General features: G+C 36.5%; 1 protein-coding gene across 1 annotated transcript; it reads right to left on the reverse strand.

Moving 5' to 3' along the window:
- Positions 1-24,474: 24,474 nt before the first annotated feature.
- On the reverse strand, positions 24,475-25,017 carry LOC140007169 (uncharacterized). Its single transcript, XM_072049856.1, has one exon. The coding sequence runs from the start codon at positions 25,015-25,017 to the stop codon at positions 24,475-24,477; it is 543 nt and encodes a 180-aa protein (XP_071905957.1).
- Between the last annotated feature and the right edge of the window lie 482 nt (positions 25,018-25,499).

A 25,499-nucleotide genomic window follows, 5' to 3' on the forward strand; every position in this document is an offset into this window, starting at 1 on the left:
TAACATAGTAGTAGGCAATTAATGCCTAAAGTTTAACGACTCAAGTGGGAATGATTTCTAGTTTAGTGGTTAAGTGTCTAAAAATAAAATTTAAGAACTAGATTGAAAAAATTTTTATACTTTAGGGAGTAAAATATCCATGACTAAAGTTTAAGGGTTAAAGTAGAAATTCGTGTATAGTTCAAAACTTCAAACTGGATGTTAAGCATTATATAATTCTTTTCATGAAAAAGTCATAGATGCCGGCTATAGCACATGGCCACCATGTTCTATATATTGGATGGTGGCTGGTCTTTAACTCAGTAGCCATACAAAGCCATCCTTATCCATCACAACTTCACTACTTTGGGAGCTTTCTTCCCCAAGTAGATTTGCTTTCAAACAAGAAAAACATCATTCAAGCATCTAGATAAGAAGCATGAGAGGGAGGGAAATGAGCTCTTCCCCTACTTATGTAAGATTGTCCAGCAGCAATGATGCAGAGGCAACAAGCTCTCCTAGGAAAGGTTATGTTCCTGTACTTGTGGGAACTGACAATGAAGACATGGAGAGACTATGCATTCCTGTTAAGCTGATAAATCATCCTTCTCTGGCTTCTTTACTTGATGATTCCGTCTTGGATTTTGGATATACGCAGCACGGGTTACTTAGAGTTTCATGTGGTGCTGAAGACTTCAAAGAAATTGTCAAGAACATATCAAGAAGGAAGTATGTTCTATTCTAGAGTTCGTGTTTTCTGTAGACATTAATCAGCTAAATCATAATTAGCAATGATGTATAGTTTTGATGCTTGTGAAATAGACCCTCAACTTATAAGGTCTTGGGTTCTAATCCCCCTTCACCCTTCCTATTTAAATTACACCCCTCTCCTCATAGAAAAAAAAAAGAAAAAGAAAAAGTGTTGATGCATAGTCTCAGAAAGCCTCATTATGTAATTGAACTAAATAAGTTCAAACACAATGCAAAGAATTTTGGCAAAGTTCAGCAGTCAAGATTTACATAAAATTTGGTAGACTGTACAATAGTTATGCATTTCTTCTTGGTCCCATTGTTGACTTGTCGTTCCATTCCTCAAGGCTTATTATTTTGTGGTTGCAGATTATCAAGGTCTGTTAAATTTGTTAAAGAATTAAACTATTTTGGTTGAATCTATCCTGTACCCTAAAGAACAGTAAGAGAAGATATTACATCGCTATTTATGTCTATATATGAATCAATCGCAGGTGCAATTTGCAAAAATACATTAGGGGCAACCTTAGTGCTTGTCAAACTTTCCAGGGAACAAAATTAATTTTTTGACGGTGCATCTGAAAAAAGTTTTAGTCTTTGTAAGTTTCGTTGGTAAGTGTTTTTGGCCTAAGTGTGGGGGATGACCCCTCACACCTGCGCCTCAAAGTCAGGCTATGGAAGACGTTTTCTGCTCTAGGGCATTCACGCTTTTAATTGTGTAACAGAACAAGCAACATACTCTTGCCTTTTAGTAAATTCTATATTAACAAAATGTATTTTTTTTTGTTTTACTAAAAAAGGTCCAGAGCATTTAACTAATGATTGGTAATGCGATTAGGTAAAAGAATGTGATTTTGGATTGTTTAGTATTTCAATTCCATCAAATTACAAAACTCATCATTTGATTTTGGAATAATAAATTCACTTTAGAATAATAGAGTGGGGCCAAAGGTACAGATTTTAGATCGTTCAAGGGGAAAGAGTATAAGTAAGAGATTTTAAATTCGAACACTTACACTATAAAAAAAAATCACATAATAAGTAGAAGTTTCGATTCCCAATAAAAAAGCATACAATGACGTACTTGAATTTATAAATAAAGCAATCATTTTCTTTCAAAAAACATGCAGCGCCTTGTACAATTGCTCGTGCCCCTGCAATTCTGTGAGGGGAAGGAGAGAAAAGTTTTTCTTTTTATTACAAATGTCACCTCTGCTTTGTTGATCAAAGAAGTCATCTTTGCATTGTTCTTAGCTAATTAATAGTTTGTACAGTTTGTTTTATTGAAAAATCCGCACAATCCATTCAACTAATGAATCAAAAACTATATCGCTTTTTAAGAGAACTAACTGACTAAAGTAGAAGGCTTGTAGTTTTGGATTTTTCAGTGCTCCATTAATTTCTCAACAACTTAAAATAGTTGGCGCAAAGCTGAAAATTTTTCAAAATTATGTGGACACTAGTGCAATTTTCTGGGGGCTGTGGGAGGTCTGCCCTAACTCTATTCTATTTTATAAATATGGTTGGGGACCACGGAGGAAAAAACATTTTAATATCTGCAAGTGATCGAGAAAAAGTGGCTATGGTTGAAGCCACGCGATTTCGAGGCCTTGGATTTAAATTCGTTTATCCTACTTTACTTGTTAAATCCCGTTCCTTTTTTACTAGAAAAAATTAATAAAAAAAATGTGATTAAGGGAAAGAAACTATTATTGGAACAGAATCGGCACTTATTTTCTTCACATGGAAAGTCTACGAGGACAATAGGAAGAAACTTACGCCCCGTTTGAAAGGTGAGTTTTTTGAGTGTTTGTCTAAAATTTTACTATAACTTACTGTAGAAATTTTAAAAAAAAATTTTGAAGTGTGTTTTTTTAATATTTTGAAGTGTATAGTTTAAAATTTTTGAAAAGTTTTTTGAGATTACTGTAACTAATTAACCCTGTTTGGCACCTTGGTTTTTTAGCAAGTTTATATAATATTAGTTTTTTTAACAACTTTTGTTACAGGAACCCTAAAAAACTTATCAAAGTTTTTAACCTACACACTTCAAAATAATACACAAAAAACTTTCCCTTCAACTTTTCTTCTTTTTTCTCCCCCACCTAACCCTCCACGTCCTTCGTCACCGGCCACCACCTCCACCACCGCTTCCGGCGCCAGTCACTATTTCGGCCGCCAGTGCCGGCCTTCCTCTTTTTTTTTTTTTTTTTTATTTTTATTCTCTCCCTCTCCCTCACCCCCTCTCCTCCTCTCCCCTCCTCCTTTGACCGATCTGTTGGTGCTCCCCTCTTTTTTCTTTTTTTATTGTTCTTTCTCCCTCCCCCTCCCCTATTCCCCTCTGCCTCCCCCGCCACCTTCCCCCTCCCGCTAGCTACGCAGCCAAATCGCAAAGGGGGAGGGGGGTTGCGATCTGGTCATGTGACCAGATCGTAGCTAGGGGAGGGAGAGGGTGGCGGGGGAGGGGAGGAGAGGGGGAGAGAAAAAGCAAAAAAAAAAAAAAAAATCCATGGCTGCAACAACTATGGCGTCGAAGGGCGAGAGGGAGGGGAGAGGAGAGGGAGAGGGAGAAGAGGGGAAGAGAAAGGAAAAAAAGTTTTCCTATGGCTGCTGGGCGACCAAGGTTGCTGGTTGGGAGAGGGGGAGGGTGGCGAGAAAGGGGGAAAGGGGGAGGAGAGTGGGGAGAGAAAAAGAAAAAAAAAAGTTCATGGCTGCAGCCTGCAAGTTCTCGGCACTCGGAGGGCGCCAAGGAGGGGGAGGAGAAGGAGAGAGGGAGAGGGAGAGGGAGAAGATGAGGAGAGAAAAAGAGGGGCAGAGGGACAGAGAGGGAGAGGGAGGAGAGGACAAAGGTGCCAGGGGAGGGGGAAGAGAGAAGAAGAAGAGAGGAAAGAAAAGAAAAAGAAAGAAATAAAAAGAAAAAGAAAAAGAAAGAAAAAATTTTTTCAACCTAAAAATTTTTCTTACAACTTCTACAGTAATCTACAGTAAAGTTTTAGACAAATATCCAAAAAACTCACATTCCAAACGGGTCCTAAAAAGTTTTTTAAAAAATTTTTAAAATACTTATAGCAGATAAACTTGACAAAAAACTTAGCTTCCAAACAAGGACTTAAATCTTCTACCTACTCGTATTATTTTCTGTTTGGATATATCTATTCGTACTATTTTTGTCTTGCTACTCTTCCAAGCAAGAGTATAAAAAAAAATTAAATAACATAAGATATTTTTTTTCCTAGCAAAGAGTTCATTTGCTAAAATATAATTCTTATCAATTGCCTAAACATTTATAGTCTCGTTGCCTTTTTTTTTTTTTGACCAAGAAAATGGAATCCAAGTTAGTCAAGAATAACGGATGCTGGAATCCGTACTTTATTAGTACGTATTAGGCTCAGAGAGAGTCAATTTTTTTAACTGGATTGACTATGATAAAGGACTTGGACCTGAATTAGTAAAATACAACCAGCAAGCGTGTTAATTCAGAACATCCCACATGAATTATGACTTTTTTAATGCATGATCTGTGTGATTAACCCGATTGGATATACACACCAGGCCATTATTTGAATTTGTTTTTATTGTGTTATTCGCTGAACACATTTATTAATTATATTTTCACGCATACGTATTTATTGCGGACAGTGGTATAGTGTTATTCTCAAAACATTATCTAAATAATCTTAAATCCGAATACATTCTAAATAGGTGGGATGGCATAAGATGTTTTTACTTTTGTTGGAAATTCTTGAGAAACCAATTCAGGATAATTTTTTTTTTTCGGGGACGACAACAGTTGTATAACATAATCTATGCTACACTAAGGGGGAGGGGGCGGACCTAAGGAGACTCAGAGATAACCCGGAGGGGATTGAACCACTATCGGATCAAACGGATGCACAACACATTCACCTAAATTTTTTTAAAACAAATCACTTAAATACACCCTACCAAGTTAGGTGGTGGCCACCGGCCCAAAGGCAGGTGAATCCAGGATATTGCTTTCTCATACTTTCACTCACGTGTGACTTTGTACTGACAATAGTCCTTGGGAATTATGTTTATCAATACTCCTTTCTCCGACGTGACCTTGAAATGTACCCTCAAAATTTGTCAAAAGAATAAAAATAAAAAGTCAAATTATGGTTGGAGCTCTAAACTGGGTGATGAATAAATTCCAAGATCACGACCCCACTTTGGCACCATGATGAAGCTAGAATTTTAGGTTCCATCTCAAAGCAAATCCAATTCGCAATGAATGGATTGGTCAGGATCTTATTAATTTGGCTGGAATTAATATCACCGAGTCGATTTTCCAAGTCTCATCATGAGCTCTAATTTGTCCCATACATATATAAGAAATTTTGACTGTAGTAAATTATTTCAAGGACTTTGTGTACATATCTAACTTTTTCTTTCTTGATTCTTCAAAGATGCTTTGGAACTCGGACGATATTCTTATTTGCTGTATTGTTTGATCGTCACAACTTGATTGTGTACATAGACTTTTATAAAACAATCTATTCATTTGTAAAATAATAATAATAAAAAGGTTAAACTAAGGCTTGTTTGGAAGTGAAGTTTTTGGCCAAGTTTTTTAGCTACTAGTTTTTTAACAACTTTTGCTACAGGAATCCAAAAAACTTTGATAAGTTTTTTACTTACACACTTCAAAATAATACACAAAAAACTTTTCCTTCAACTTTTCTTCTTTTTCCTCCCCCACCCAACCGGCCACCACCTCCACCACCGCTTCCGGCGCCGGTAACTATTCCGGCCAACTTTTGCCGGCCTTCCTCTTTTTTTTTTTTTTTTTCTCTCCCTCCCCTCCCCCTTTGACCGATATGTTGGTTTCCAAAATTTCTTTTTTCTTTTTTCTTTTTTTTTTCTTTCTCCCTCCCCCCTCCCCTCTTTCCCTCTGCCTTTCCCTGCCACCTTCCCCCGTCCCGCAGCTTGGGGAGAAGGAAAATTGCAAAAAAAAAAAAAAATTACACTCGGCTGTTGCTGCTTATTCTGCCGGCAAGATAAGGAGAGGAGAGGGAGATAGAACATTGGAAAAAAAAATCATTTCTGTTGCTGCAAAACTCATGTGCAAAACTCAGGTGGCGGCAGAGACAGAGGGAGAGGGAGGGGTGACGGGGAAGCTTTTGCAGGGGTAGGGGAGGGGGCGACGGGGCAGAGGGGGAAGGGGCAAAGGGGGTGGCAGGAGATGGCATTGGTGGAGTTGCTGCTGGGGGTGGCGGAGGTAATGGGGAAGGGGAAGGGGGAAGGAAGAAGAAGAAGAGAGGAAAGAAAAGAAAAAGGAAAGAAAGAAAAAGAAAAAGAAAGAGAAAGAGAAAGAGAAAGAGAAAGAGAAAGAAAAAAAAAGGAAAAAAAAAAGTTTTTCACCCTACAAAAACTTCTACAAAACTTTTTACCTTACAAAAATTTCTACAAAATTTTTTCAAAAACTTCTACAGTGCACTACAGTAAAGTTTTAGACAAACTTCCAAAAAACTCAGGTTCCAAACAGCTGCATACCTAGTTATGTTAACGAAAGGATGACTAGTAGTAAAACAAGAGCTTTAGTTTAATGGCTAAATTCCACTTTAGACCCATAAACTATAGATGCATTATCACTTTACTTCAACTTCATTTTCCAGCATTTTATCCTATCAAGTACTAAAGTCATCTGCTTAAGTCCTTGAATTTCAGCTTTAGACATTTTACCTCATCAAATATGAAATTCATCTCAGATAATTATTACAATTAACTGAATAATAGGCAATTAGTGCTTAAAGGTTATGGATTCAATTGAGAATAATTTCGTAGTTTAGGGATAAAGTGTTGAAAAATAAAATTTAAGAATTGAAGTGGAATGGATTTCATACTTTAGAAAGTAAAATTACCACAAATGAAACTTAAGGGTTAAAGTGGAAGTTCATCTATAGTTTACGACTTCAAACTGGAATTTAAGCCTAGTTGAATTCTTTTCATGAAAAAGTCAAATATGCCAGCTATAGCACGGGGCCACCGTGCTTTGTATGTTGGAGGTGGCTGTTCTGTAGCTCAATAGCCACATAGAGCCATCCTTGGTCCATCACAACTTTTAACAACTAAGCTTTGGCTCAATAGCCTCAAAGAGGGGCTCCTTGGATTGTAGGTCGGTTTCGGTTCCACTTGTTTTGAAAAAAATTTAAAAAAAATGTTAGAGTACTCTTTTGATTTAATCAAATCTATATATCTGTTAATCCTTTATACAATTTTTTTTAGACTCTTTTTCCCGTAGAATAGAATAAATTAGCTGCTAATTCTTTAACACAACCTTTTTAGACTCCTCCTCTCTATAGAATAGAATAGATTAAGTAATAGAAATATTATAGTTACGGCAAAGCCAAAAAAAAAAGAGTCCATCACAATTTTGCTACTTTGGGAGGTTTCTTCCCCAGGTAGATTTGCTTTCAAACAAGAAAAACATCATTCAAGAATCTAGCTAACAAGCATGAAAGGGAGGGAGATGAACTCATCACCAACTTATGTAAGATTGTCCAGCAGCAATGATGCAGATGACAAAAGTTTCCCTCGCAAGGGTTATGTTCCCATACTTGTGGGAACTGATAAGCAGGAGATGGAGAGATTATATGTGTTCCTGTTAAGATCATCAATCACTCTTCTTCGTTTCTTTACGTGATGATTCTGTCTTGGATTGTGGATATGCTCAGCATGGGTTACTTAGAGTTTCATGTGAGGCTGAAGACTTCAAAGAAATTGTCAAGAACATACCAAGAAGGAAGTATGTTCTAATCCAGAGTTCGTATTTTTGTACACATTAATCAGCCAAATCACAATTAACAGGCTGTATACATGATGCATAGTTCTAATGCTTGTGAAATAGGCCCTCAACTTTTAATGGGAAATATTATCTGTAATAGTGTTGTTGCATTGTCTCAGAAACCCTCATTATGTAATTGAACTGAATAAATTAAACCAAAATGCAAAGAATTTTGGCAGAATTCAGCAACCAAGGTTCACCCAAAATTTTGTAGACTGTACAATATTTGTGGATTTCTTCTTGGTCGCATTGTCGACTTGTCATACCATTCCTAAAGGATATTTGTTTATTCTGTGGTTGCAGATTACCAAATTTGTTAAAGAATGACATATTTTGGTTGAATCTATCCTGTATCCTATAGTACATTAAAGGAAGATATCACATCAATTTATGTCTATATATGAATCAATTGCTGGTGCGATTTCGAAATATACATTAGAGGCAATCTTAATGATACAAAGCTCATTGAGACCAATGAAACCCGTCATCAAAATAAGCCGCAGGATCGTTTTGTGGACAAGTTTGGTTTGTGGAATAACTAAAGACCCTACAAACCCCCATAGTTATAAACCTTGATACAACTTCAACCCACAATTAAAGAAATAAGAGAACCCTAGTTTTTGGATAGAAAATGCCACAATCAAATATGATTTTTAATTGATAAGTCAAGTTGAACGCCGCTTTTATTCTATCTACTAATGGACTAGTCAAGTTGATCCGTAGTTAACCTCTTTTTATGGAATTACATCACTTATTCTATCTACCATCTAATGGACTAGTCTATTAACTACACCAACAGCCCAACTAACAGTCTAAGACGGCTGGCCGAACTTTATTCAATGAGATAAACGACATAAAAAGCTAGACAAACGACTCAATTAACTAGCTTTCTAACTACTCTAACCAAATGAAACAAATTGAAAAAATCAGCCCCTTTAGTCTTGATCCGCCAAGCTTGATAGGTAGCTCTTCAATCGGAAGGAACTTGCACCATGGATTCTTCGTCAACTTGAATCGGGGTTTTGAATGATGTTTGTTCATGTCCAATCCCTTCAATGGCTTGGTGAGTTCCAACTTGTCCTAGGATAGCGTGTACCAAATCTTGAATTGAGGTCTTACATACCTTTAACGGTTCTCTCAAGTGGTTTGATTGAATACTTGACTCGGGATCCTCGAGGATGTAGAAATAACTAGCATTTGAACCCTTGACAGCAATCGGATTCGCATCATTTCCTCTCTTGCAAATGATTTATCTTTAAGTTGAGCGCTTGCTTGCAATGAATCACACTGGGGAATGTTTGCATGTATAAAGGCAGGCCACGAAGCATGTCGCCTACTCAACTAGCTAGGTCACATACACAATCCAACGCATATGTTCTAGCTGGAAATGGGGCAAGGACGGTCATCAGTATGATCGCCTTTGAATGGTTAATGGTCATGATCTGGCCTCAAAAATTTGTGCAGCTGAAATTACAAGTTGTAACTCGATTTTCACGTCATGTGTGGGTCCCACAAAAATTTGCTCTAAAGTTACGCGATATGCAAAAAAAATTACGCGATGTACAAAGAAAATTACGCGCAATTGAAAATGGTCAAAACCGTCCGGGACAGTTGCAGGTGCCCCATGTCCGTTCTAGCTCACGTCCCATTTGTCATGAATACGTGTCCAAAAACTTATTATTATCTACTCCAATGAATAAGATAGCTAATGCGTCCCTATAGATTCTTGGACCCCTATAATTCGCTTATCCTTTGAAAAGATTCGGCCTCAAATTGTGTAATAATTCGAACTAATTGAATTGAAGATATCTGAGATAGGGAAGGGAAAGAGAGAGGAAGAATTGAGAATGAGATCTGAATTAAGGGAGAGGGAAAAGAGAGGGAAAAGAAAGGTTTGAATTGATTAGGAAAGAAATCTGGAACAACGTATTACATGTCCTGCCTTCAATGCAGATGAATTACTTATACAATTCTTAGCTTTGAGCTCAAGACACAGCCTGCTAGTACTAACTACTTTTCCCGCCAATTAACTACTCTTCATTCTGTTATATCAGTTGCTATCCTCGTGACTCTTCATGCTATCACATTTCTGGTGCTACTCCTTTGCTGAGTCATCCCAGTCAATTGTGCATGACAATTTGGACTGATTCCAGGCCATAACAATACCTCCCCCTAAAAACAATCCTAGTCTCTAGGATTGATTGATTTGAAAAGAAGAAAATTGAGCATGAATGAACGTCCAATCCTCCCAAGTGGCTTCCTCAGGTTCCATGTTTTCCCACTGCACCAACACTTGCTCAACTTCCTGACCCTTCCTATAGATTGTCCTTTTATCCAGCACTGCTGAGGGGGTGACCTCAAACTCACTATCTGCGTTCAAGGTAGGCAAAGTAGTGCTGACTGGGGCCTCCTTTGGTGACTTTTTGAGCAATGAAACATGAAAAACAGGGTGTACGGTCGATCCTGCAGGTAGCTTCAGCTTGTATGCTACAGTCCCCACCTTTTGTTCCACCTGATAGGGCCCGTAGTACTTAGCAGTCAGTTTCAAATTCCTCCTTACGGCTACTGAGGTTTGTCTGTAAGGTTGGAGCTTCAAATAAGCCCACTCTCCCACTATAAACTCCCTGTCACTCCTCCCTTTATCAGCCATTTGCTTCATTCTGTTCTGAGCTTTAAACAAGTTCTCTTTGAGCAAGGAATTCCAGCCTACTCTTTCCTGTGCCCAATCCTCCACAGCAGCTACTATTGTCTTATCGGGCCTCAGGTTCAGTTGTATAGGTTTGTAACCATATAAGGCCTGGAAAGGGGACATTTGTAGACTGCTATGGTGGTTAGTGTTATACCACCATTCTGCTGCAGGAAGCCATTTTCTCCACTTCCCTGGTTGATACATACACACACTCCTCAGGTAGCTTTCTACACATCTATTAACCCTCTCAGTCTGTCCATCAGACTGAGGGTGGTATGCAGAAGTGAGGTTTAGCTCTGTGCCAAGCATCTTGAAGAGTTCCTGCCAGAACAAGCTAGTAAAGGCTTTATCCCTATCAGAGACAATGTGTGTTGGTAGGCCATGTAACCTGAAGATCTGATCAAAGAATGTCTCTGCTACACTTTTAGCAGTGTAATGAGAAGTCATAGGGATGAAATGAGCATATTTAGTAAATCTATCTACCACCACATAGATGACATTACAACCAAAAGATTTAGGCAAACCTTCTATGAAATCCATGGAAATTTGTTGCCACGCTTGCTCAGGAATGGCCAATGGCTGCAACAGTCCTGGATAAGCGCAATTCTCATTTTTACTTCTCTTGCAGACATCACAATTCTGTACATACTGTTCGACCTCTTTTTTCATTCCAGGCCAGTATAGGTAGCTTTTGATCCTCTGATAAGTACCATGATTCCCAGAGTGACCTCCAAGACAAGAATCATGAAAACAGGAAATCAATTTTTGCCTTAGTCCAGCCTCTGCTCCTACCCAAATCCTTCCTTTAAATCTCAAAATCCCTTGGTTATACGAGTAGTCAGGTAGTGCTTCAGCTCCCATGGCCAGCCTCAGTAGAACCTCCTTTGCCATGTCATCACCATTGTAGCTCTCAGCTACCATTGACAGCCATTGAGGCTTGATGGCAGTGATGGCATGTACAAATGTTTCTGCTGGCTCCTCCTGCTCTCCCCTTCTTGATAATGCATCAGCAACCACATTGTCCTTACCCCTCTTGTACTGGATCTCATAATCCATCCCCATAAGTTTAACCAGCCACTTCTGTTGAAGGGGAGTGTTTATTTTCTGATCCAGCAAGTATTTGAGGCTTTCATGGTCAGTCTTTATGATAAAGTGGTTCCCCATCAAGTAGTGTTTCCATTTTTGAACTGCTGTGATGAGTGATAGAAGTTCTTTTTCATAGGTGGATCTGGTCTGGTTCTTCTGGCCCAACACTTGGCTGTAGTAAGCTATAGGTCTCCCTTGTTGCATCAGCACAGCCCCAATAGCTAACTGACTAGCATCAGTTTCCAATTGGAATGGTTTTGAGAAGTCAGGTAATGCTAATACTGGAGATTTACTCATGACCAGCTTCAACTGTTGAAATGCAGATTCTGCAACAGCACTCCAAGCAAATTGATCCTTCTTCAGTAACTCAGTGAGGGGCTTAGCAATTTCTCCATACCCCTTAACAAACCTCCTGTAATACCCAGTTAGGCCCAAAAATCCTCTGAGGGCCTTTAAACAAGTAGGAGTTGGCCAGGACAGCATAGCCTCCACCTTGGATGGGTCAGTATTCACACCTTCACTAGTGATAACATGTCCCAGATACTCCACTTGGTTTTGACCAAAAGAACATTTAGACATCTTTGCAAACAAGGAGTACTTTCTCAAGGTCCCTAATACTAAGGATAAGTGGTGTAAGTGGGTTTTATAATCTGGACTATAGATCAGAATGTCATCAAAGAACACAAGGACAAATTTTCTGATGTAAGGTTCAAAAATGGAGTTCATTAGTGCTTGAAAGGTGGCGGGGGCATTTGTCAGGCCAAATGGCATTACAAGAAATTCATAAAGTCCAGAATGAGTTCTAAAAGCAGTTTTATGGATGTCCTCAGGTCTCATTCTGATTTGGTGATAGCCTGATCGCAGATCAATTTTAGAGAAGACCCTGGCTCCATGTAACTCATCCAGTAAGTCATCTATAATAGGGATTGGAAATTTATCTTTGATGGTAAGATTGTTCAGTTGTCTATAATCAATACAAAGCCTCCAGCTCCCATCTTTCTTTTTAACTAAGAGAGCAGGTGATGCAAAGGGGCTGTGGCTAATTTGTATAAGACCAGAGGTTAGCATGTCCTTCACTTGATTGTCAATTTCATTTTTCTGTACATGGGGGTACCTATATGGGGGAATTTTGAAAGGTTTGGCATCTGGTTTAAGGGGGATTTGGTGATCATGGCATCTGTTTGGGGGAAGAGTTTTAGGTTCAGCAAAGATATCATCATATTTGGCCAACAACTGAATAAGAGAATCTGGTTCAGAAATTACCTGTGAGTTGTGAACCTTCACCATACAAGATTGCTGCAGAGCCTTCCTGATCTTATGTCTGACAAATTTGTGAGCTGTTGAACCTTGCTGCATTCTAACGTTTGCATTGTTGGAATCTCCTTTTAACACCACGTGCTCTCCTCCTTTCTCAAAAGACAGGTTTAGTCTCTTGAAATCAAAGGTAATGGGGCTGTAGGATTTCATCCAATCCACCCCAAGGATCATATCATAAGGTTCCAGGTCCATGACAAATACATCCTGTGTAAATGTGTGGCCCTGCATGTCCCACTGCATTCCTGGAATCCATTGGTCGCAGTGCAGCTCTTTGCCATCAGCAATCTTGACCTTAAAAGGCCTATGCTTCTGCACAGTTTCTGGGTACAACTGAGCCACTGATCTCCTGATAAAACAATTGGTACTTCCTCCATCCAATAGGATTGTCAGCTGACTGTTCTTAAACTGCCCCTGCATTTTGATGATACTTGAGGATAATTCCCCTGTCATTGCATGCAGGGTCAATATCACATCCTGCTCCTGCTGGTTTCCCATGTATTCAATAACTTCCTCTTCTTCTATTGTTTGTTCTGCCTCACCTTTTTCCTCTTCTTCTATTAACATCATGTGGACCCCCTTGCTCTTACAAGTGTGTCCGGGAGTAAATCTGTCCCCACACCTAAAGCATAGGTTGTGCTCCTTCCTATATTGGAATTCAGTAGGAGAAATTTTCCTGAAAACTTGCTGTGAATTGGACTTCTTGCTGTAGTCTGTAGGCGAAGTACTAGACTGCCTTGCTCCTGGGTCCTGGACTCCCTGCGTTCCCTTGGTAAGTCCATAGGAGCCTGAGTGCAATGTACTCTTGAGTGTGGTCCTGCTGAACTTGTGAACAAGCTCCAAATGATGCTCCTGCCATCTGGCCATCTCAAAGGCAGCTTGTAGAGTGTCTGGCCTATGCATCTTCACGGCAGACTTAATTTCCCCCCTCAATCCACTTAAGAAACTAGAAATGTAGTAAGATTCAGTCAGTTCTGGCACCTGAATCATTACAATGGACCTCAATTCTTCAAATTTTTCCTGATAAGCCAATACAGTGGATGATTGGCTGAGTTTGCTGAACTCCTCCACCGCATCTGCTTCCCCTACAGTGCTGAACCTCCTACATACTTCCAAACTGAAATCCTTCCAATGAACTATTCCGCGATCCTTTTTGAAATTCTGATACCAGAGATCTGCCTTGCCTTCTAAGTGTAGTTCCACCAAGTCAATCTGCTGTTCTTCAGGAGTGCGAAACAGTTGGAAGAACTTTTCACACTTCCTGATCCATTCCTTGGGACTATGGCCATCAAATCTGGGAAAATCTAACCTGGGAACCCCCATTGGCCAATGCTGACCATCTCCTCTGGATGAATGACCAAATTCACCTTGTTGAACACCTTGTGCTCCAACACTTCGATTATTAGGAGTTTTCTCTGCTGAGCTTGTAGGATTCCCCAAAATGCCTCTATCACCTTGCAAACTTCTCAAAATAGAACTGAGTTGAGTACTCATGAAGCTTTTCAGCTCTGTGCTATTGGTTTCCATTAGAGCTCGCATCTCTCTTTGATTACCTTCCAACCGTTCTTCCATAGCCTGTTTGTCAGCAACCAAGGAATCAATGACTGCCTGGATCCTGGCCTCTTGTTTCCTGAGTTGCTCTTCGAAGCTCTTCATTCTAGTGCCTTCTGCCATAATCTTCAGCAGTTCGAAGCTTGCAATCCAAGGATCGCAAGCTCTGATACCACTGTAATAATTCGAACTAATTGAATTGAAGATATCTGAGATAGGGAAGGGAAAGAGAGAGGAAGAATTGAGAATGAGATCTGAATTAAGGGAGAGGGAAAAGAGAGGGAAAAGAAAGGTTTGAATTGATTAGGAAAGAAATCTGGAACAACGTATTACATGTCCTGCCTTCAATGCAGATGAATTACTTATACAATTCTTAGCTTTGAGCTCAAGACACAGCCTGCTAGTACTAACTACTTTTCCCGCCAATTAACTACTCTTCATTCTGTTATATCAGTTGCTATCCTCGTGACTCTTCATGCTATCACATTTCTGGTGCTACTCCTTTGCTGAGTCATCCCAGTCAATTGTGCATGACAATTTGGACTGATTCCAGGCCATAACAAATTGGTATCTGGGTCAAAGAAAAAAGAAGAAGAATGAATGACGATTAAATACTTGTAATCAACCCACTCATCAAGTTAATGACACGAAGGAAACTTTTGATTGCCATGCATCATTCTGATCTCTTTGACATGACCTAAGTTACCATGCTTCCAAACATTTCCTTTGGCATGACCAAAAATTACACTTGAACCTCTCAGAAAATTAGCATATGCATCAGTGTAATATTTGAGCTTCCAAACAAGAAAATTCGCCAAAGCAACTATATCAAGTCGATGCATCACACAGTTTGCATGGACAACACGTACGCTAGAACAAAGTATAGTATGCAAATAAACGACTTTAAACACAATACCTATAAACTCACGAGCTTTAAAAACAACATAAACAAAGCATAATGATCACATGATTTGAGGAAAACAAACAACACATATGGACTCAACAAAGACTCTCACAATTAGATAGCTGGAACTCACAGAATGACACAAACTGACTCTAGAATGATCAACAGAAAGCAAATAAGCGGCTCTATCAAACTTTGTTAACTCAAGATGGCTATCTATATTGCGTGCATAGACAACCTTAAAAATCAATTCCAATTAACTCAAGGGTTTTACCATCTGTCAAAAAGTTAAGAAACACAACTCTTAGTATGCATAAAGGGCACTCTTTCAAATCATTAAGATAAGAATTATGAAGAATCCATACATTTATAGGCAAGTTAAGCTCTCCAATTTCATCATGATAATTAAGAACTCCAGATGAGAAACTTACCTTGTTAATGGCTAATTGATTAAGAATCAATTTAGCACTTACGCTCGGCTCTTTGGCATGGATAGCAATTCGCTCCAAGATGCGAGAGCTAGCAAAATAGTCATCAATTGATTACATCACTTGGAAGATATCATCACCTTTATGTAAGCATGGTAATGCACGAAGCTTATATTGATAGTCTTCATGAACATACATGGACATCAGGCTCAAAGGCTACAATGGCAAACTCCCTTATCAAATTTGAAGCACTAGCCAATGAACATACATGGACATCTCGGAAACCTACATCCAAAATAATACAATCAGCCTTTGGAGTTCCGTTGAAATTACATAACGGCAATAAATGGTCACTAGCTTGATTGTATCTAATTAATGGAACCGATGTAGCTCTAAGCTTTCTTCATGGAAAACTTGCATTCCCTTGGGTAGATAGGACAGTGAATGTGCTGCAATTTTCTATAAATGGATGGCAAGGATGCGCAACTCCAGAAATCAGCATGCCAATTAACCCGTTAACGTACCAAAGATTAACCAACACACCAGGCAAAACAGAATAAGGATGATTAGACATTAGTACAAACTCTCATTGCTCAACTTTTAAAGCTAACTCACTCTCACTTATTTTTATACACAAACTGAGCTTTCTTTCCTTTTCATCTATCTCTCTTGAATTTTTAATCATCTCAGTTCTTACCTGTTTCTCACTCTCAAGTTTTACCTCATTACTCACATTCTCGCACAAATCCCCTCCTACTAGCCCACAACTTAGCTAGTATAGGTTCAGCTTCAATCATTTCATGCTCAATGTGTGATGTCACTTCAATGTCAACCTTCTTAAACTCCTCCTCAATAAATGGTAGGATGAAATTAGAATCTCCTTTATTGGCAATGCACTCAACAGATTCCTTCATGGGAATTTCATCTCGATTGTAGCTTCTAAACTTTTCACTTGATTACATTATTGGAGGGATAGATAGGTCTCCTACGTGGATGACTCATTTGTATGTTAGGTCTAGAAAAAGTTAATTGAACCTTCTCCTCCTTCCTTGAAGAGGTGAATTGAACATTAGAACTAGATTGTATGGAATCTCTCTTCTTAACAACTTTATTCTCCTTTTGATCAAGTCGTGCATTGAGAGACTCAACAGCATTGTCCAAAATCTGTTGAATTCTGTCCGTCGTGTCTCCCATCAACTCAGAATCTAATTGATTCGAACTTCCTCCTTTGGTAGACATCTTAACCTGCAAAACAATACTGATAGGGAGAAAAACACCTCACAATAGACAAACTCACATGATGTTTTACTCACGCTCGTGTTTCACTCAACTTACGTGTTTACACTCAAATCACTCTAGTTATCTTATCAATTTCTCAAGGTCCTGATTTACTTTCCTTAAATGAGCCCAAAATGATCTAAAAGTAGTTCAACTTGACCAGCAATTAAAAACCAACAAGGTTATAAAGCAATTATGGTTGAAAGTTTTGAGCAAACTGGACTGAGAAATGACCAAATTTGACACAATGGACTTGACTGAAAACCGAATGAAACTCGACTGAAAAATGAACTAGGAAATGGAAAGCACGGATCAAAATCGAAACACAGCTGGAAGATCAAAACCAAATCTGATTTAGAAATAGTTAGACAGCAAATTTGGTATTCACCCCATTTTCCAACTAGAATTAGGATTTGTAAACCTTTCCTTTGTCCAAATCCAACCCCTTTTAGGAAAATAAATGTGAACACAAGGCTATTTGTGCAAATCCTATTTGGATTAGGAAAGGACAAGGTGGGGCTGGGCTGTTCCTTTTTCTTTCAAGAAGTGACAGAATTTTTTTTTTTTTTTTTTTAACTTTGCAACAAGAACAACCATAAGAACATGGTAAGCCACGGGAACCTCAAGAAAAAATTTGGATTTTCAAGATTTTCAAGAACTTCAAGATTTGATTAGTTTGCAGTCAAGAATTCAAGAAAACCAAGAAATGTTTCAAGAAATTCAAGAATCCAATCAAGAAATTTAAGAAACTTCAGGAGAATTCAAGAAACAAGTTTGAGCAGCCAAGAATTAAACTTCCCAGAGCTTGGATTCAAGACAAAAAATGGATGGACAGATTTTTTTGTACTCACGAATGAATAATAACAATGAACAGTAATGATGAACAATAACGATAAGTAGTATTGATAAACTGTAACAGACATATACATTTACATTATATATATATGTATGTATGTATGTATGTATGTATATATATATAGACACACACATATATATGTATTTACTCTTATACATATATACATATACATACACATACATACAGACATAATATGTATGTACGTATGTATGTATGTATGTATATAGTAATATGCGATTAGAGTAAAAAGAATGTGATTTTGGATTGTTTAGTATTTCAATTCCATCAAATTGCAAAACTAGTCATTTGATTTTAGAGTAATAAATTCACTTTTTGAAAACTAGTGGGGCAAACGTACAAATTTACTAAAATTTAAGGCTATAATAGTAAAATTTTGTGAGGACAGTAGGGCCCATGTCCTAGTGCCCCCACTTCTGGAATATGATATTTATTAAGTAGCAATTTGCAACACAAAGCTTGTGATGAAAAAATCAAAACACATGTATGGCTGTAGATATATTTACTCTTGTCTAGTGGCGGAGCAGGGAATAGTTCTTAGTGGGCAAATATATAATATTTTTTTTAAAAGTACAATACAACAACAATATTCACATAATAAGAAGAGGTTTCTATTTGCAAATAACATAACATAAAATGACGTTCTTGAATTTATAAATAAAACAACCATTTTCTTTCAAAAAGCATGTAGCACCATTTACAATTGCTTGCGTCCCTGCAATTCTACGACGGGAAGGAGACAAATGTTTTTAGTTTATTACAAAATGCCACCTATTCTTCGTCAAATGATTGTTCTTAGCTCAGCAACAAAATTACTCTAATTCTAGAAACTAAAGATTTTGAGTTCTAATCCCTTTTTTTGAACCGTCTCCACTTTTTAAGTCTCACATTTTTCTTGTTAAAAATAACAATAAAAATCAACCAACGGTTTAAACCGTGTGATTCAAAGATTTTACCTTGTCTTCCTTTTCATTAAAAAACTGAGGTTGATGTCAATTAGAGGCAAAATTACATTTCTGCCAAGGTCAAGTGTGGCCATTTATTTCTAGGTGCTATAACCCTTATTAAATGGCCAAAATAGTGTTTAAGATTATATGAATAAAAAATTTTACTATCCGGTATAATGCATTCAAACTTTTCTGACACGCCTTTAGTTTTGCAACACGTAGTATATAGGCAATGGTCCTCGTGTCCTTATCCACTCGAAATAAAGAATGCAAGTCCACTTTTATTGTGTTTTACGGGGATTTGTTAGTCTTTAGGCAGGCTCATAGTTTAGTGTGGACCCTCATTAATTGTTATTTAGCAGGCAAGTACTGTAGCTTTGTTGTGTTCTCAAAAAATATAACAAATTTTCTTTGAAAAATTGCTTTTCAAACAAAGCCTGTTTTCCAATATCATCTCTTCTCTTCTCAAAGGGGAAAAAAAAGAGAAAAATAAAAGGGTGAATTTGTCAAATTTTTTGACTTCAACTTTTTAATATTGACTTTAGTTTAAATAGAAAAACTAATGATAGCACTTCAATCAAATCATAAGGGGCTCATATATAGATTTTTTAATTATAGGAGAGTTATGTTGTAAAGTATCAAATCATAGGAGGATAAAAGGTAATTTACTTATAAATATGGTGGCAGACTACTCAAGAAAGAAGGTTTTAGTGTCTCCAAGTGATTAAGGAAAAGAAAATATTATTGGAACAGAATCAGCACTTGGACCTTGTTATCGGTTAATTTAGATTTTATAAAATCAGCTACTCGTTGGGTGATTATAAATTTTAGTTTTTTTAGTCATTAAAAAAATCTATAATTAGAATACAAAAGCAATCGTGAACATAATAAAATTAATTTTCTAAAATCTGAATCTATAATTAGTTAAAATAATCAACCGAGAACAAACTCTTATTTTCTTCACATGAAAAGTCTACGAGAAGAATAGGAAGAAATTTAAACCCTTCTATCTACTCATATTATTTTTTGTTTAGACATATCTACTCGTACTATTTGTCTTGCTACTTTTCCAAGCAAGAGTATAATCAAAATTAAAAAATATACGTGACGCGACTTTTTGGTCTAACAAAGAGTTCATTTGCTAAAATATAATTCTTATGAATTGTCTAAACATTTCTAGTCTCGTGGCATTTTTTGACGAAGAAAATGAAATCCAAATTAATCAAGAATAACGGATGTTGGAATCCGTACTTCATTAGTATAGTACGGTAGGGTCTCAAAACCACAAGGGAAAGACTCAAGTCGACTGGATTGACCATTTGATAAATGACTTGGGCCTAAATTAGTCGAATGTAGCCAGAAAGCGTGTTTAGATGCTGACCCAGGTCAAAATATTATAAATAACAACCTTGAGTATTTATAGGAATCAAGCAACGATTGAATAAGTACTGGAAAATATTTTTTTTCTAAGTATTGGAAAGTTCAAGTTCGTCCACCGGTCCACGCTTTCAAAATCAAAACACATCCTGCACGACCTGTGATCTGTTGATGTATGAGTGTAGTTGTTGTCATATTAAATCAAGTCTAAAACAATAGAAGTTTCTATATTGTTATTTGGCAGTGCTTTAATCAAGTCAAGTTTTTATTAGTTTTGTTGAAATCAAGCTATAGTAGCTTTAGTGTTTAGGAATTTGTATTTTATTAGAAAATTCCTTATAGTTATAAGGCCTGCTTACCAAATTTTCCAGTCTATAAATAAGGAGTCATATTATTATGGTAAATTGAGAAGAGTAAAATTTGAGAGTATTGTTCTTATGGCATGTAATTAATATGTTATTACCGATATTATTTCTCTTCTCCCACATATACTTGTATGTGTGTAAATTGCCTCCCCATATACATGAATTTTATATGAAATATATATATATATATATATATTCAGAATATTTTGAGTTCTATATCAGATATCAGTGCCCTAGATTCAAGAAATTAATCTTGAGATGCCTATGAACATTGAAGAATTGACCCAGCTATGAGGTTAGACGTGGGTGTTTTGCATTGTTAGACTTAAGAGCATAAGAGACTGCCATGATAAAATCAGTTGATTGAGTTAGACCACAAGATTGATCATGGAGTATCCAGTTGGTGAAGATTGGACTACAATATTGGTTTAAGAGAATTTTCAGATTGATTATGGGTGGAAAAACAGAGATTGCAGAATCCTGTCCGTTGAGTTGTGATTATTAAAATCACAAAGTGCATTGTTAATAGGTTGATATCACATTGTGCGATGAGAATAGTCTATCCGGAAACATGGATTATTTTAATGAGTCAAAAGAAATCGAGCGATCAGATAAATTTGTCTAGGAGTGTGGAGTATTGCAGCGAAAAAGACCTTTGAAGATGAAGAATTCAAATTGATGTTAACAAAATTTACAAAGGAGATTGTTGTTCGTGATTGCAATGAACGTAATTCAATAGAGAGCTTGATTTAAGGAAAGCAATATTGGCATACTAAATCAAGCCTAAAAAAATATAAATTTCTATATTGTTATTTGGTAGTGTTTTAGTCAAATCAAGTTTTTAGTAATTTTGTTGAAGTCAAGTTATAGTAGTTTTAGTGTTTAGGAACTTTTATTTTATTAACAAGTTTCTTGCAGTTGTAAAACTTGTTTACCAAGTCATCTAATCTATAAATAAAGAGTCCTATTATTATGATTAGTTGAAAAGAGTAAAATTTAAGAGTCTTGTTATTATGTGTAACAAGTTATCTAGTCTATAAATAAGAAGTCCTATTATTATGGTTAGTTGAAAAGAGTGAAATTTGAGAGTCTTGTTATTATGTATAATTAACGATATATTGTTGATATTTATTCCTCTTTCTCCTACACATACTTGTATGTGTGTAAGTTATCTCCCCATATATATATATATATATGAGTTTTTATCAAATATATATCGTATAATTTTTTGGTTAATTTTTTACTTCTACAAAATTCAACGTGTTAAAGCAAAGTAGCCAACATCTTGAATCTATCAAGTCAATTACCAAATTATGCAGAAACAAAGGATAATTAAACTGCAAATAGAACATTTTAATTTTTGTATCTAATGCAAAACGGTATGCCTCTATTGACAAATTATGTTTGATATGAATTTAAAATTAAGGGAGAATTGTTCAAAACGTCTCTCACATTTTGCAAAATAACTTTTTTCGTCTCTCACTTTTAAAAATGTAATTTTACGTCCGTTACAAATTCATATTGGTCAAATTTGGTCCCTACTTAGATTTCCGACTAGTTTTTTGTCGAAATTCATCACGTGCCTTGCATGTGATCATATTTTAAGGGCAAAATTGTCAAATGAAATTTTATATAATTCGATTCATAATCTCTCACATTTCATAAAATAAAAATTTTCCCTTACATTTCACAAAATGAATTTTTTCATCCTTCACATTTTTTAAAATGAAATTTTTCATCTTTTATTGATCATGTGTGTGCAAAATTTTTCTTAAATCCATGTATATATCTATTTGATTTCACTTGAACAGTACGAATAGCATGTGAAATCAAATAGAGATATATTACATACTATTCGTACTGCTCAAGTGAAATCAAATAGATATATACATGTGTTTAAAAAAATTGTTAGTTTTTCACTTATATTTATTTTCTTTTACTCGAAATTTGAAAATAAAGATGACATTTAATCCTAAATATTATCGAGTGTTTATATCGAATTAAATTTGGATAGAAAAAGTAAACAAAAGAAAAGTATGACAAAAAGAAATACGTGATTGGCACTTTCAAATTTTAAGACAATCACAAGGCAAGTAATTCAACTGTTGGTCTTAAAAATGTCGAGTAGAAATTTCAGATTTAAACTGAAATTTGTTAGTACAATTATAGAATTCAAGTTAGGACCCATTAATTAGATTGTCTTATTATACAACTCAATAAATAAATTATTACCAAAAGAGAAAGGTCACAAATGTTGAATAGGTTCAAATGATGAAATCATATAAATATATACGTGAGTTTCAAACAAAATTATTAGTTTTAAACCCCTATATATATATATATTGAATAGCATGTGTATAGCTACGATTAGCATATTTAGATGAAATTCAATAGAGATAAATTACATGTTATTCATACTGTTCAGGTAAAATCAAATAGACATATAAGTGGGTTTATAGAAAAAAGCTATTCGTACACATGATCAATGAGGGATGAAAAAATTCATTTTAAAAAATGTGAGGGATGGAAAAATTTATTTTTTGAAATGTGAGGAAAGAAACAATTCATTTTGTAAAATGTTAGGGACGAAAAAATTCATTTTGTGAAATGTGAGAGACAATGAATTAGATAATGGAAAATTTTGATTTGAAAATTTTACCCTCAAAAAATAAAAAATGATCACATGCAAATCATGTGATGGATTTTGGCCAAAAACTAGTCGGAAACCTACGTAGAGACCAAATTTGGTCGATGTGAATTTATAAGGGATATAAAATTACACTTTTAAAAGTGAGAGACAAAAAAAGTTATTTTGTAAAATGTAAGGGACGTTTTGAACGATTTTCTCTAAAATTAACCTAACAAGTTCAGATTTCAAGAATTAGAGGTCTTGGATTTTAATTCTCATACCTTTTCCCCCCGCTTCTTACGTTCCACCCCATCCTCTGATGGGGAAAAAAAAAACCAATAGTTAAGGTTCAAAAGGTTCTAGTCTCGTCTTCCTTTTCATTTAAAAAACTAAGGCAGATGTCAATGAGAGGCAAAATTACACATCTGCCAAAGGCAAGAGTTGCTATTAATTACTACGTGCTATAACCCTTAGTCAATGGTGAAATTTTGAGAGTTTAAGATTATATGAATAAAAAAATTTTACTATCTTGCTTAAGACGTTCAAAATTTTCTAACACACTTTTATTTCTACAGCACTTGGTATAACAGATAATGCTCTTTGTGCCCTTAATTGCCCCAAATAAACATTTGCAGGTCCACTCATATTTTTGTTTGAATAGGAAGTTATTTGAAATATTTATTTGAAAAAATTAATATAGTATTTTTTGTGATGTGATGTATATGAGATAGGTGTTGGAAATTGTGTGTATGATGCAAACAAAACAAAATTTGAAATTTTTATCTAAAATTTTTATTTGAAAATTACTACAGCATTATTGTGTTCTTATGCACTCGTTAGACAGATTCATAGTTAAAGCGGAGTTTTTTAATCTTTATTATTATTAAGCTAAGTTGACTAAACACATGGAATTGGTAGTTGTTCACAAGGAAGACTAAGAAATAAGAATTGATAGGAAACGACGTTGAGAAGACTAATGACATCTTGGTCAAATTGATGGAAAAGGTTGAGATGGAAGATTGAACAACTCCTCTTCCTCATAAGCTTCCTTAAGTTGCATTTTAAGAACCTTTTTCCTTTCCCTTATGTCCTCACAATCAGAGGTTTGGAGATCACTCAAGAGTTTTTTAAGGCTTTTAATTTTCTTCCTAGCATTTCCTGGAAAATTGTTTCTCCATTTCAAAATGGCCAGCCTACATTTTGCTATCTTCCTATGCACTTTATACATATTAGAGCCTGATTGTTCCTCTTCCCATGCCTGCTTCACTACTTGTTGCAGTCCTTCTTTTTTCAGCCATCTTCTATCAAACAGGAACCTGCTCTTCCTCTTCATTTGTAGAGGATTGGAGTCTAACAAGATCATGCTATGGTCAGAGCCAAAATTTTCCATGTGTTTGACTGTCGTTCGGTCAAAAATTTGGCTCCAATCACTACTCGCCAATGATCTATCCAGCCTTTGTTTAATCTCACCCTCTTTAGCCCAATGATTACTCCAAGTTCAGGGATTGCCTTCATATCCTAAATCAATGAGGCCATTTTGTTCAATAAAGCTCCTGAAGTATTTGAAAGTTCCTTCCTCCCTTTTTCTACCCCCCCATTTCTCCTCATTTGATATGATGTCATTGAAATCGCCAGTAATCACCCATCTAGAACCCCATAAAATTTTCCTTCTCTCCACGACTTCCCACTGGCGTCTCCTGATTTGGTCATCAGTGCTATCATAAATTCCTATGAACCACCAGTCTACATCATGATCAGTGTCCATTATGTGAATTTCCATGGTGAAAGCAGTGGTTTTAACCTCCAAAACTTTCACTTCAGTATTCCAAAATATAGCCATGCCCCCTGATTTATTCATAGATTCCACCACCACACTCTCTTCGAATCTCAACTTCCTTTGAACTTTCTCCATGAATTGTTTTCTATTTTTAGTCTCACACAAAAAGACCAAATTAGGGGAGAGGAGGTTGCAAGCCTCCCTCAACTGGGGAATTGTCAAGGGGCTCCCAGCACCTTGACAATTCCACACCAGTGCTTTCATTTATCCATTGGTGACCAGGTTGGGCTGGTCACCTCCCCCTCTCCAAAGTTTGCACTGCTTGCTTGATCAGCTTCCCTCTTTCCCTTTTTTCCAACTGATTCTGTCACTATTGCATCCTCCATTACTTCATCCACTAGGTGGAATTTTCTCTTGGCAGCAGAGTTCGTAGAGTTCCCACATTTCTGTGCATCAGCCAATAGTTTCCTTTTGATCACTGGAGTTCTTAAAGTTTTGGTTTTAGATCTTCTAGTTGTTACCAGTTTGTTTGTTTCCTCTAAGACCTCCGACTGTTCTTCCACCTGCATGTTCTCGGTTACCTGTTCATTTAATACATGATCCACAGGCCTTTCCAACACTACATTGAGATTACCTCCACGAATATTCCATGCAGAAGTTTCCAGTTCCTGAGTTTCTTTACCCACTTTAGCTTCCTTACTCTCCTCCTTGTCTGTCAACTTGGCTTTGGCTTGAGTTAATATGGT

This window comes from Coffea arabica, chromosome 5c, assembly GCF_036785885.1.
Source record: "Coffea arabica cultivar ET-39 chromosome 5c, Coffea Arabica ET-39 HiFi, whole genome shotgun sequence".
Taxonomy (NCBI): Eukaryota; Viridiplantae; Streptophyta; class Magnoliopsida; order Gentianales; family Rubiaceae; genus Coffea; species Coffea arabica.